The 14967-nt window shown below is 41.0% G+C and overlaps 1 protein-coding gene across 2 annotated transcripts in view; it reads left to right on the top strand.

Moving 5' to 3' along the window:
* The window catches only part of CDC5L (cell division cycle 5 like), a 36899-nt gene that overhangs the window by 15909 nt on the left and 6023 nt on the right, over positions 1-14967 (top strand). For both annotated transcript variants that reach the window (XR_014227633.1, XM_082306585.1), the window contains exon 14: positions 2448-2645. Coding sequence is in view for 1 of the 2 variants with exons in the window: in XM_082306585.1 (XP_082162711.1) it covers positions 2448-2645 (198 nt within the window). In the remaining variant the exon portion in view is untranslated. The remainder of the gene's footprint in view (positions 1-2447; positions 2646-14967) is intronic.

Raw genomic sequence — 14967 nt, 5'->3', positions numbered from 1 at the left:
TTAGATACAATTTTGAATGTGTTGTGATTGCTTCTCATTTTAAGTAAGGGTAGGCACTATAATACCCCAACAGTTATCAAATTCTACTTTGCTGTTTCTGGAAATTGATGTTAAATCATTGAGACTTCAACTAGCTGTGATATCCACCTCCTGCTGCCTGTGTAGCTTGTTAGTCCATAGTTACTAAGCATTTTTTTTATAGCAGTGCAGACTAAATATGACAGTGGTAGCCAGCTTATAACTTGGAGCAGCAAATCAAGTTGTTTAATTATGCTTGTCAAGCTTGATTCAACAGAGCTGCACTAGTGCAGATCCTGCTGGGCTATGGCAACTGATCTTAAAGCATACCTGGTTAAAAAGCACTGAATAGGCAGAATAGGTTGTTGCTGGATGAAATGAGTAAGCTGTCTGGGCACTCTGTCCTGTTTTGCATTGTAATCCCAAGTTAAATAGCAGTCCTGTACCAAGGCTTCTGGTTCAGATTGTTAATTTATTTAAGCAGCTACAGATGTTGCCTTTTGCTGCCAAGTGACAGATAGACAGTTCAGACGCGCAGTGCTGTGGTTAGCTCTTTCAAAGAGTTTCACCTGTGAAGTTGTGCCAGTAACCTTTGACGAAATGCTTACGGGAATAAAAATGAGTGAAAAGGACAAAATCACGTGCCACCAACTCATCTGTTTTATGCAGACTCCTGCTACCTGAGACTTGCATTCTGACAATAGCTGTGGTATCTCTACACCTAAATCCCATCTTCCTTTAAAGTGGCTCTAAAGATATACAAGCAGATTTTAAATCCGTCTCCTTGACCATATCTGACCAATGAATCAAGAGCCTAAAATGAGAAACACTGAACAGTATGTACTTCCAATTTGCTGTTAAATGAAAAATTATACTTGAAGATTTCTGAGCAGGAGATGTTAAAGATGGAAAATACAGTTAGATCATGAATTTCACTGCCCTGCCAGTGTCAGATTGTTCCCTTAGGAACACTCTCTGAGTGCTTTCTCTGGTTGTTTTGAAGTGCAATGAGAATTGGGTTTTCTATCACTTCCGTTAGAGACTATTACACAGTCCAGTAGTTTTTGTCTGGAAACTTTCTTCAGAGTCCCTGGAAATTTTGTCTCCTAACTAATAGGTAGAAGTTTTTTGCATCCTTGCTCCTGCTTGCTCTCTAACATTAAGCATAATGTTCCCTCGTTGTCTAAAATCAAATTCAAACCAGGAAGTTTTCCTATCTGTGTGCTCTCATCTGGGACTTGTTGATTTTGCTTTATTTCTTCTTTTGTTTTTAGAACGTCTTCCTACTACAGTCCCTTCATAAAATGCTCCTTTCTTTTCCTGATGCGTAGTGCTCTTTTGGGAAGGATTAGCAGTGGTGCTGAGCTCTTAAAGCTGTGGAACTGTTTTGGTGCCACAGCTAAATAGCCTTAAGTAGTTCCTCACAGCGTACAAGCAGAGGCTAATTGAAAGTGAACGTTTTTAAGATTTAGCTTTGTTAGGTGTGGTTAGAGTACTCTTATTCTATCTGTCTTGACCATCGAGGACCAGTAATTAATTTTCCTTTCCCCAGTATCCCTGGAATCATCTAATCTTGTGATACCTGAATTACTTCCTGGGCAATATGCTGTTATAAAACATACGTCTGCTTGTAGTGAGATATTTATGGAAATTTGTGGTGCACATATAAATCCTGTTGAAAGAGAAGATGTGCACTTAAAACCAATGAAGTCCAGATCGGCAAAGATATTTTAGTTTTCTATTTACAGATAAAATTGAAAGGACCTGGGTGCCTATGTAGTTTTGTAGGCCAGGCTCTTTGTCAGAAATATTAAGAGTTCTGAGAACAACATGAATCTTTTCAGTTCACTCTAAGTTACTTTGTAAACTAAACTGGAAGCAGCAGAATGCTCGTATCTCGCTAGTAGTTCTCTAGCAAGAGAATGTGTGTTAGTTAAAGTCAGAGTAGTATTTCCTGCAGTGGAGCTTATGCAGCTCACACGTTAATATTTAGAGTTGACTTTCCAGGTTGTGTAGAGAAGGGCAAGCAAAAGGAAATGAAAAGTGATTTTTGTTTCATAGAACAGCTGCTTCTGTCTGTACAGTCCCCCCTCCCCTCGAGGTCCTTGCTTTTATCTCGTTTCTTCTGCAGCAAGATGAAGTATCTAGCTGTGCCACAGCTTTCATTAGCTACAGCAGAGTGATGTCAGGTTTGGCGAAATTATATAAAATGAGGGATAGTTGCACTGTGAGTATCCTTCTAGCCTGGGTTTCATTTATAATCCACAGCATCTGTGTTAGATTTCATAGTTAGCTTAACCTGATGGTGAGCTTTCTGTATGAAAAGAGAAACTGCCCCCCGTGAATTGCACACTGAAGGATTGAAAACGAGGAATTTTCTTGCATCCTGTGTATTGTAACTTCAATTTATTTCTCATCATTTCCAACAGGCGCAGGATCTACTGGCACAAGAGATGGAAGTGGTAAAGCAAGGAATGGGGCATGGAGAGCTCTCAAGTGAAGCTTATAACCAGGTGTGGGAAGAATGTTACAGCCAAGTGTTATACCTGCCTGGACAGAGCCGCTACACAAGAGCTAACTTGGCCAGCAAAAAAGACAGGATAGAGTCACTGGAAAAGAGGCTTGAGGTCAGTGTCACTTTTTTCTGCTTTTTGCACCTGCTTTTTTTTTTTTTTTTTTTTTTTTAAAGTTTCTCCCTGTGTGTGTGTGTTTTTTGTTTTTTTTTTCCTATGTAAGAGTTACAGGTTACTTTATAAATCATCCAGGTCTTTTGGTAGGGTTCCTTTGAAAAGGTTGTTGAGGAATTCTCCTAGGGAGTTCATAGATGTTCTTGAGGTGTTTAAATCGCCTTCTCTCATCCTCCTCCTTTTCTTAAAGTATCCCTAGAGTATTCCCACACACAGTTTTTCTTTGCACTATTAGCTCTAACACTGCTCATCTCGCCCACTTTGTCCTCAACTGGAGAGAAGGTCAGGTTCTGCTCTCTCTTAGTTCCGTGTGGATTTTTGCTTTTTTCTTAATCTCCGCTATTAGCGGATCAGATACCTGATCTTTCTAGTTTTGCACTTTGTCCCTGATAGTGGCCAGTATGAGATACTCCAGAGAAAGGTGCTTAAAAACAATATCTCTGTCCCAAAACTCCTCTCATGTTCTCTTTACGACTTAAGATTTGGTTTCTGATTGGCTGTTACACACATGGAAGTCCAGATAGTCCTGAATTCTTGCCAGACTGGCATCTTCTGCCAGTTCCAGGAATGCCCTCCAAAAAAGAGAACAATGGATGTTTGTGATCCCATTCCACTTTGTCAGGAAATAGTAGGCTTCCTTATGAGTGCATTTTAAACTCAGATTTCGAGTTTGCTGTTCTGTATTTGCATAACTAATATTTTCTGCAAGTACAAAGTGCCAGAGTTCAGATAGCAATGTCTCACCAATGTGTCTGCATGCAGTTTGAGTGCTATGGCAGGGCGCTGGTACTAAGCGACCAAGAACTGAAACCGCATCTTTTTCTGCTGAGTTGTGGAGTACAGCATTCTCCAGCGTCAACATGCTTGCATGGGTTTACTCAAAACGCAACAGTCACGGGCCTTTAACTCAACGAGGCATTAAGATTTGGTAAGGTGTCCTGGGACTGAGGGAGGTGTGTGTGGAGAGGAAATCATCTGAGGTATGGTGCACTAAGTTAAGGAAAGCAATTCAAACCCTTTGACACTGATTTCCCTTGCCCTGTCCCCTCTCTAGAGTTTCACCCAAACACTCCACACAAAACACAAAAATATACGGCTTTTGTGATAAAAGGTAAGCTGGTTTTAAATTGTTTCTTCCCACAGAACATGGATTTGTTCAGACAGTCATTAACTGTTTTTCCAAAATACCATTTTAGCCTGAAAGTCTCTCTAAATTATGCAGACACGAGATTGGTTTTTTCCATGGTAAAAGGAAGCTTTTTTTTAAGTTCTTCTGTATTTAACATCAACATGGCTACTGTTGCTAGAAGTAAACCTCCTCAAACAGCTACTACCACAGAAATAACACGAGAGAGAGGCCAGAAAGGCTGAATATTCACTTGATTCATACACGTGAAATACAGCGTGAATATGTGTTTTGTGAAGTCTGTCAGTCAAGAATGTCGTCCAGGTATAGGCTCCCCCGTTGTTAGTCAACCACGGGGCCCAGGAGCAGTTCACCTGCACGTAGCCCAGTAGCCGAGCGGTTTAGCGTTAGTGCCCGAGCACTTGTCGTGCTGCTGCTCACCCAGCAGAGAGCACCATTACCCTGCCCAACGCTGCCCGCCCGTTGACGCGCTCTCACACGCTCTGCTCTACACTTATTCTCACAAAACCGGTATCTGAGCGCAGCAGCAGCCAGCTTGCATGGCAGCAGGGGCTGTGCTGGCAGCACGCCAGCCATCTGAGGGCTGTGCCTAATTTGTGTACAAATGCTTTTGAAATTTAAATATCTTACGCCCAAAACTACATTAGAAGTGCGTTATTAAAGTTGCAAAGTCAAACAGTCAAAGTTGGGGAATGCACAAACAGCCTTACTCTGGCAGCCTTAATTTGCCTATGCATATGCATTATGAGACAGTCTTTAATTTCATGATTACAGACTAGTTTTTCCACAGACTCGTTTACTGCACAGGGTGGATGGTACTTGCTTAATGAGTAGCTATTGAATATTTTGTTTTCCCTTTATTGTTCAGTGTGTGGCCCTGTGCCTTTATGCTGCGCGCTATTTCTGCAGTCTAAATTGGTTACTTCTGTGTGGGCTTTCTTGTGCTGTTGATTTCTGTTCATCTCCTCCCAATATTTGAAGGAGTAGTTGGTGGTGGTCTGCTTATTAAGGATATTGAAGCAAAAAAAGCAAGGTCAAGTCATCCATTCGTCAAACTCCTGTTGCATTTGTTCATTCTGTAAGTGCTCATTGCTCTGTAGTCACAAGACAGTCACCCAGGAAGCAAAATACAAATCAGAGGTCTTGCCAAGAAAAAAAGTTGGGTTTCATTTGCTACCAACATTGCATGGGACTCCATGGAAGGCAGTTAACAAAATCCAGCTAGCTGTGTCTACGATCAGTTGCTGCGATCATGGGCCTCCACGTCTCGCTAATGTAGCTACATCTCTTCAGATCAGCTGGGAGCTTGGAGCACTGCTAGACAAGTCTATTGTGGTGCCCTTACAGTAAAGTGAGAGAGCAAGAGGAAATGGGCTCAAGTTGTGCCAGGGGAGATTTAGATTAGGTATTAGGAAAAATTTCTTCACGGAGAGAGCGGTTAGGCATTGGAACAGACTGCCCAGGGAAGTGGTGCAGTCACAGTCCCTGGAAGTGTTCAAAAAACGTGTGGATGTGGTGCTTAGGGACATGGTTTAGGGGTGGACCAGGCAGTGAGGTTAATGGTTGGACTCAGTGATCTCAGGGGTCCTTTCCAACCTTAACGATTCTATGATTCTGTGAAAATACCACACACCCCAGTTCAGTCACCATCCGGGGCCAGCAGAGCTGGCTGTGCCCCACAGCCGCAGGTGCAGTGAAAGCACTGCGCTGCCTTTCACAACTCACTGTTCATTGAGTGCAGGTGGACTCTTTGCAAAGTTAAATTTGAGCTGAAAATCTCTCCCAAGTGTGTGCAAAATGCAGTTTAGTGCAGCTCTGTTGCCTGACCTATTTAAAAATCCCTTCCTAAAAGCACAGTATACATATACAGTTTTCCAAGTATAGGTCACCAGCTGAATAATTTTTTAAATAATAAATCAAAAGCCTAGCAGTATAATGAACAAACATATACGATGAAAAAAGCACAGCAATTATTTTTGTCCTAACCCATTCTCAGCAATGGCAAAACCCACCTTCATTTTAATGTTTTTTCCAAGGAAAATTGTCTGAAAGCAATATCAGTTGAAATAGATATTTTAATGGGAAGTATCAGACAACCTTAATGAAAAGCAGGGATATTAGCTCAGCTTTCAATACCCCAAGATACTTGCTTCTGCTCTTAACTTCCTTTGAGAGAAGAGTAGAAACTGTAAAATAGAGTTTGCCAGCAACAGAAAGTGATGTTGGTCAGCTTTTGGGGCTGCTTCTTCCCCTTCATACTGCACTAAGATCATTAGGAAAAAAAACATGAGAGTTTAGTGATGTTTGCTGGAGACAGCTGCACATCAGATAGTCACTGTCTAATACTTCCATATGGGACTGCTAACACCCTGCAGATCCTGTGCAAAAAAGCCAGCTATTTCTAGTGCTGTCTTCATTGCACGGAGATTACTGGGTGGATTGATGGCGTGGACAAACAGTCGTCTTTCTCTAATTGGCCTGTGTTCACTGCCTGAGTGATTTAGTGGTGGCAGCCTTGTATATGTTGACATGACATTTATCTTTCTGAAACTGACGGTGATATCGCAAACAGATTTGTGCTGTTATTGATGGACTTGAGGAGGCAAAGAGGAGCGGTTGTGGAGAGCTTCTGTTTGGCTAGATATGCTGTCCAGGCATCGTCGGCAGTAATGCAAAACTCAGCAATAGTTTTAATATTGGAATATACTGCTATGTATTAATAATACTTTTCACTTCCCCTGTATTTTCAGGGTTTTGGGCTCTATGAATGTGTTACTTAATGTGGCTTAAGAGTGTTACAAGATTAGTATGTGGACTTTTTTGCGTTACGGATGGGGAGTTTCAGGTCCATGCAAGTGAATCCTTGTGACCTCATTATGTGTCTGTGGTACAGCTTAAATTTGTTTGAATCCTGGTGGAATTTTCTGATCTTTCCAATAGCTTCTACAAGTCTAGCGTGTTTGTTCAAGGCTACACTACACTGCAGAGCTAGTCATGTCAGAAATGGGGGTTTTCTGATGCTCACAATTGCATTTAGTAACTGCTTCAGTTCTCTGCGATACCTTCTATTCCCTTCTCTTCCAAGCAACATATTTATAAAGAAAAGCATTCCTACCTAAGTTCTATGTTAAACCTTGTCAGATGAAATGAGATAGCAGAGGCATCTGTTTAACAAGCTAGGTGCTTCCCTTCATAGTTCATAACATAGAAACTTCCTGCCAGCATTACTTTTCCTTTGAAGAGGGTTCATAATGTTGGCTTGCAGCATCCAAACATTTTTATTAAAACTGTGGTAGTTAACAACATCATTTCAGTCGATTGCTAAATTCTAAACACTATTGAAAGTCTACAGGGGAGGAAGCTCTAGTTACACTGTATATGCAAAGCACAGTAAATTATCTATTCTTTGCAATAGCCAAGATACACCAAGATGATAATTTACCAGACCAAAGTGTCCATTTTTGCTTTTGGTTGCAGCCCAAGTCCTCTGAATTAATTTGCATTGAAAACCAGTTGCTTAGCTGGAGTTTTATGGGTTGCATATAACACTCTGCTGCAAGGTGTATCACTTAGTAGTTTACTGGAGATTGTATTTTAATCTCTCTCTAGTTTACACGCTTCTAAAGCTTGCAGTTTCTTTTGGATTTTCAGGTGTGCTGTTACTGAGAAAACACCTGGAGAAAATAAGAGAATTTATAAGACTAGGAATAGAGCAATTACTCTTAAAGCTAAAATATGGTGGAATCTCTGAGTAGTCTGCTTTTATAAACACATATATTCATTTGTACTACTGTGTTGCCTGTGTGAAATATGCTTTTTGGTTTTTTAATAAGGTCTGTTGGAAATGTAGTTGGCACCAGAGGATCACATCTGAGGGTTATCATTGCTCTTCACTGTCAAGCTGTTCAGAACCTGATAGAGCTGACTGTTTATGCAAGACCAGTGTTGCAGTGTCTGATCTCTGCTTAATGTACAGTTGATTGTCAGAGTACATGTATTTAGTGTGGCAGTTTTGGAGGGTATATACTTCTCCTGGGCAACACAGATATATGGCAGATGCCCTAAGAATTGTCTTTACCTGTGTGTGAAAAGACTTCTACTGTTTACCAGAATGGTTAGAATGCAGTTTGTGCTATAGCTAGGATCCTTTAACATTTTAATTGGTGCCAAAAAGGGTCAGTGCTACTTATTTTTCTCCAGCTGCTCCCTGCCATTACCTCTGTCCTTGTACCAGTGTTCTTATAACTCTGTGGTAATCTGGATCAGTTCATTGAATTGGCAGAAAAAAAGTTCTTTTTAGATTAAGCAGCAGACCCCTTTCCACAGTAGCTGGATATTAGATCAGGTTAGCTATAACAGATCACATCTTTGCTTGCAGAATCTTGGAATATTTGTGAGATCCACAGTGAAGGTAACCCATAACCTATAATGAGGGAAGCAATAAGTAAAAGGGTTTGTATTGCCAAGGAGAACTTATGTCTACAGTAAGAAAAAATACCCTGCCAAGGAAGATAAACAGATTTAGCCAGAAATCTTGTGTTTTCTTTCTAGCGCAGGTGAGTATTCATTGCCTATTTTCGAGCAAGTCCCATGAGTTCAGATTCAATACACCTTATTTTAGCCTCCTAACTAAAACAAAGCTGCAATTGCCTTAGGCTCACTTTGTTTTTGGTAGAGAGACAAGGCACCTCCTGAGAGCAGCTTGGCCCATTTAAGAGTTGAATTTCCCTCTCGAGTTTCCTGTTTTTCTCTTTTTATTACAGAGGCACCTAGAGCACCTCAGATCAGTGAAACAAAACTAAGTCTTAATGTCTCCCTTGGTTCCTCTGTCACTGGAACAAGAGTAATGTCTGCTTTGTGGGTCTCTGTGCAGTTTTGTTTACGAAGCGCTTGCAGACCAGTGACTGAAAATCACTACCTGAAACTGCTAAATTTTTAAGTGTACTTGTACTACCTGGAAAGTTGTTGTCTTTTGCATTTTGAGCTTGTTTAGTCGAGCTGGAGCCTTGCATCTTTGCATGTTGTAAGTCTGGAAAAAACCCTATTGTTCACTGTCCTTTAGGTGAATTAGCTTACCACATCCCTGGTTTTCCCCACAAATTACAGCTGCAGTTAGCAGCTACCCCCCTGAAACCTTCATCACCATGAGCAGGAAGGAGGAAAGCAGGTCTAGTTTTATTTAAATATAACTAGTCAGCTCTTAAAACAATGACGTTTCCCAGGCTGCCAATTGAACAGCTCTGGGAAACAGCGCTATACTTTTGCTGTTAAACCGTTATTTTCAGAGGAAAATGCTACTAGTTGATTTTATACCAATTCTTTTAGTATTGACTTATTTTGAGACCTTTGGAAGGAAGCAGATGAACCCCACTAAGAGGGTTCTTCATATTCTTATTTCTGTGATCTTGCTTATGAGTCGAAATTCGTGTTCAGATTGGACCATTGTGCTAGCCTTTCTTCTAAGGTCAAATTTCGGGGGGGCTGGATAACTCCTTTTGTATAGAAAAAAAGTCTTTTTCTGCATGTCTTCAGTCCAGGATGTGCCAAAACATTGGAAAAGAGCAGTGAAAAAGTTCTTTAAAAATAAGCTTAGACTGCATAGCAGTTACTTTTTGTTTGGCCAGTTGCTCATAGCATGGTAGGAGGTTTTTTCCCTCCATGTCTAAAACCATTGATTTCCTCTGTGGTGGTAGGTGAAATCAGATTTCACATTTGGAAAAGTATTTCATAATGGGGACTTAGGTACTTAGAAATAAAGTTCAGCATTGACAAAGCTTTTCATTGCAAAAGGCCTTTGTACACCATCACTGTTGAAACTTGTGTTTGGACAGAGAAAAGTATAGATTGATACGGTCTTTTGCCAAAAGCCACCTCATCCGCAGACCTGTCACTCTTTAAAGCCTGTCCTAATGTGAAGCAGTGTCAGAACCTGTCAATGTTGGGCCTGCGTGAGTTGCTGCTCACAAAGTAACTTGTTTCATTTATGCTTGTGTAATAGTAGCTGCTGGAATAGAGTAGTAGTGACTGCTGCAAGCTCATCATGGGCCTTCTGCTACGTACTGGGGGGAACCCGCCTGTTCGCTAACTTTATTGTGTGAGCTTCCACAAGATTGTTAGCCTCTTCCCTGGAGGAGACCAGTCCAAGAACTCTGGGTTTGCAGTGATAGTTTTTTAAGATAATTACACTGTGCTCGCTGCCATATTATCTCATCAGACACAGCAGTAACCCATGTTTGCTTACAGTTAATCAAAGCTGTTAGCCTGCGGTAGTTCTTGCTGTCTGATCTTACTGTAGTTTTTTTTCCCCAGGGAGAGGCAGAGAGTTTTCAGAAAAGCGTAGTAAGAATAAATTATTCGGTTTTCTTCTTAAACTGCGCTCTTCTAGACATGTTTCTACTGCGATTGTGATACATGGGTATCACTGATAATACTGCTAGTCTTAGAAGGAGTTCCCAAATAAAAATATTCAAAGTGGGCTTTAATGTCATCATTGTAGATCAGCAGTGACTGCAAACTTATCCAGTAACTTTCTGGATTATTTGAGATCCAGATAGTTGGATGCTATGAACTTCTATTGGAACACTTGCTCTTCATGTACCCTGTACTGTCTTTACTCAACAGTCCTACCAAGTTGTGTTATGACATTTCAAGGCAAGTCGTCATAATTTCTGAAACGTAGTTCACATGGAGATTGCTCTTGGGTTATTAGTTTTGACTGTGAGTAGAGAGAACAGCCTTCTGGAGACATCAGTAAGTCATAATGATATATGATCTACATAACAAAGTACAATATAGGGGTTTATGTTGAGGCTTCCCTATTAAATTGGGGAAAGGTAGCTTTATACTCCCATGCAAGCTTTGAACATTTGGTCTAGTTTCAGTTGTGAAGTTGCAGCTGCGTACCAGCAGTGTCTTAATTTGAGGATCACCTATGACTGAATCTTTCCATGAAAAACTTCGTGTGATCCCAGTCAATTAGAATTAAATCCTACTTTATCGCCTCTTGAAAATGATAGATTCTGTCCTTTTTTGACTGCTCTGATAGTGTTCAGCACATTTTCTTAATAATCTTCATACTCCCTCGTACATTAAGTAAGCATCATCTTCAGTGTCACAGCAGAAATTGTGTCAGGCCATGGAGTGGTTTCACTTGGTTAGCTGAGCTAATGTTAGTGTTGGTGTCAGGTTGGTAGATCGAGCCTGTGTTGTGCTACACTGGAAATGCAATTTTTTGTTTGATAGTAACCCTAAGCCTCAGTTTCCAGCAGAGTTGACTGTTATCTTTCACTAACTCAAAAGTAAGAGGCAGGCTCTACAGCGAGTTTTGCCTGGTCAAACTGTAGACAGATGAAACTGTTTCAAGCCAAAAAATTGAGAATTCTGTCCAAGAGCATGGAAGTGGAAAAATATTTTTAAGTAGAGCAATTAATGAATTTTTGTTTAAAAACGTGCTATTGTAGAGTGCACCATCAAGCTTGTAAAGGCAGATCACCTAAACATGCACAGAGGATGCCCTAATGTTACGGTCATCATTGTCCCTGGGGTGGTTTGAAATGCTGGTGAAACCTGTTCAGTGTAACCTGGCATTGAGCGGAAGGCTGTCATCTCACTGTGCATTGCCTCGTTCCAGCTACTCTGGCTGACTGAGCCAATATGAGGCAAGCTCACAAACCCTGCTATTTAAATTAAGTTAATCCAGCTCCTGCCAGCAGAATTGAGTATGGGAGGGCCACTTGTGGGTCTGAGGTGAGGAAGGAAGTTATAGTAACATTTGGAGTAGTCCTATATAGGTTCCAAGAGTAACCTATTCAGCCAGCGTAGCTGAAGCTGGCAGAGGATTTCTCTGCACAAGCTAAGCAGCTTTATGATGATACGTTGATTCTCCAAGGTCACAGAGCAAGTTAGTTTACTTTTGACTATGGCTCTGGTAAGAACATGCAGCAGTTTTTCTTCCATGTTTTTTATCCAGCAGGCATGATTAAGAAGATCAATTAGAAGACGAGAGTTTAGTGCTGTTTAGGAATTACCAGAAGCTCCACATTTAATGGAAGGATAAACAAAACAGTCAGTACAGGGAAAAACAGCCCTTTGAACTGAGGAGGGGTGTCCTCAGTAGATTTAGTGAGATAAGGACTTGTAAAAATGCAGTTTTGAAGGCACTTGAGCCCTTCCTTCCTCAGGGTCAGGTTTTTTTTAAATCTTTCCCAGTGGATGTTTGTTCTCATAAAGCAGTCTTTCCCTGTTCTTTGTTGTCCTCAGTTAAACCTTACGACTAACCTCCTATCTAAAATTTCCTTGCCAAATTTAAATCCCTCTTCCTTTCTCAGTGGACGTAAGAACACACTAATTTTTCACAATGATCTTTGGGATATTTAAAACATGTTGTCGTGTCTTTCTTCATTTTCTCTATTTTTATTAGATGGAGAAAAAAATAAACAAAACCCCCCCTGTTTTTTCAGTCAGTCTCCCTTTTCTAGATCCATATTTTATAAACCTCTGATTATGTCTGTTGCTCTGTTTTGGTTTCTCTTCTTTGGATCTCTAGTGTAGTATTGAAAAATGAACACAACTCTACAAGGCATGGGGGAAGGCTTTACATAAGAGATTTGGGATGGGATGAGGCTCTCACACTTGCCCTAACATCATACATCATTTTACCCCATGTCCGTACATGCTGTTCTCATTTTTTGCTATAGCTGGTACAAAAGTCAGCGGAACCAAAGCCGGCCAAGGAGCAGTACAAAATAAATAAGTGGAGAAATCTTTCAAATGTCTTTACATTTTCTGCTAGGTTCAGGGGGGAAATGGTTGTCAGATTTTACTGAAATCTATTTCTTAGCTTTAAGCAAATAATGTAGACTACTGTTTAAACACACCTCTGCATAACTGCTTGGAATTTTTAGCTTGGTATCTGAGCCTTAAAATTTTACGAAGCTTGAACTAAAATTATATGCAGTTGTTGGCATTAATGCAGCAGTCAGCAATTTTTAATAAATAGTATTTGTTACAAAAGCTGAGACCTCCTTTTGACCTTTTCGTAGTAGGTCCTAAAATCTTGTAGTTGGGAGGGAGGAGGAAAGGTGGTGAGTGTTCACATTTCTCTCTATAAGCAGAGAAGGAAGAAAGGGCTGTTATTTCTGGGTTTAGATACTAGGGAGGCTTTTTTCTTTTTTTATTTTTTTTTTTCCCCCCTTCTTATTTTTCTTTTTACAGCAGTGAGGCATATGATAATCCAAGATAGACAAGGAACTGAGTAGAAAAGCAAGGGCTGAATAGCAGTATACAATCTAAGGAGCTCTAGTAGTTAAAAGTTAAGAATCTATATCCAGAACAACTAGGAAATACTAAGTCCAGTTCTCATTGGCTGAAAATTTCAAGAGTGCTTGAATAATCAGGGTCTGATACTACAATGAGCATTAGATTTGAACTAGCTTTGGTTTTTCTTGGAGAAAAAAATGCTTTATTATATCTCATACATTAAAACAATATGCACTTAGGGGGGGATTGGTCTGCCTGACCAATGGTAACGGTGTCTGAGCAAGGAGTCTGTGCTCCCATCTTAGTCAGTGCAGAGCACTTCAGTGGCATGCTTAGTCTCATTCTGAGGCCCTGGATCAGATGCGCCATGCCCTAGAGTTGCCACCTTCTCTCCTGATGATGGAAAGACCTTGGGTGACAAGCTCAGGTGTTGATGTCTAAAGCCAGGCAAAGTGAATCCCAACTGAAGTGTGTAAAAGTGCAAAACCAACCCACTACTGCCACTGCTACTGGTGATACTTGGAGCACACAGAGAATTCAGGACTTCTGACTGCAATGCCCTGATCCAGTCTCTTTTCTGTACGGTGGAGATAGCGCTTATAACTGTATTTCATGTTCTCAGGTACTCAGTGTTTAACTTTTTATTAGAAAATGAGGTTGTTGACATATCTTCACTTGGAATGACAGAATAGTGGAACTTTTCTAAATGGTCTTTTTTAACCTGTTACAGAAAAGTGACATTCTGATTGAATCGTAGAATGCATCATAGAATCATAGAATGGTTTGAGTTGGAAGGGACCTTAAAGATCATTTGATTCCAGCCCCTCTGCTACGGGTAGGGACACCTTCCACTAGACCAGGTTGCTCAAAGCTCCCTTCAACCTGGCCTTGAACACTTCCAGGGATGGAGCATCCACAGCTTCTCTGGGCGACCTGTTCCAGTGCCTCACCACCCTCACAGTGAAGAATTTCTTCCTTATACCTAGTCTGAATCTACCTTCTTTTAGTTTAAAACCATTACCCCTTGTCCTGTCATGACAGGCCCTGCTAAAAAGTCTGTCCCCATCTTTCTTACAAGCCCCCTTTAATTACTGAAAGGCTGCAATAAGGTCTTCCCGCAGCCTTCTCTTCTCAAAGCTGAACAACCCCAACTCTCAGCCTGTCTTCATAGGAGGGGTGCTCCAGCCCTCTGATCATCTTTGTGGCCCTCCTCTGGACTTGCTCCAACAGGTCCATGTCCTTCTTATGTTGGTGGCCCCAGACCTGAATGCAGCACTCCAGGTGGGGTCTCACGAGAGTGGAGTAGAGGGGGAGAATCACCTCCCTCGACCTGCTGGCCACGCTTCTTTTGATGCGGCTCAGAATACGGTTGGCTTTCTGGGCTGTGAGTGCACGTTGCCACGTCATGTTGAGCTTCTCATCAACCAACACTCCCAAGTCCTGCTCCTCAGGGCTGCTCTCAATCCATTCTCCACCCAGCCTGAGTTTGTGCTTGAAGTTTTGTTTCACACCAAGCATACTCTGTGTTGTCTGTAATGCTGTGAAACAACATGGGATCTTTGTTACATTACACCTCTGTTACAAAGAAAATTCTGTTTGCCTATGCATCCGTCTATTCCATGATCTCTAAATGTCAGTGGCTCTCAACACACGTTTTTCATCCAAGAAACAGTAATTGGAAAATAGTTCATTTACCGCACAGCTGTATTTGTTGTTGCAGTAATAGCATATTATTTACCAGTGAAGACATTTAAAGCTTTCATACTTTTCCATCAGAGAGTATCCTCACAAATCCCTAATCTATTTATTTAATTTTCTCTAGATTTATATAAATATTGAAAAAGAGGCGCCTTTCTG

The sequence above is a fragment of the Platalea leucorodia genome (assembly GCF_965183815.1).
Source record: "Platalea leucorodia genome assembly, chromosome: 3".
In the NCBI taxonomy this organism is placed as follows: Eukaryota; Metazoa; Chordata; class Aves; order Pelecaniformes; family Threskiornithidae; genus Platalea; species Platalea leucorodia.
This window is presented reverse-complemented; position numbering and strand designations above follow the sequence as displayed.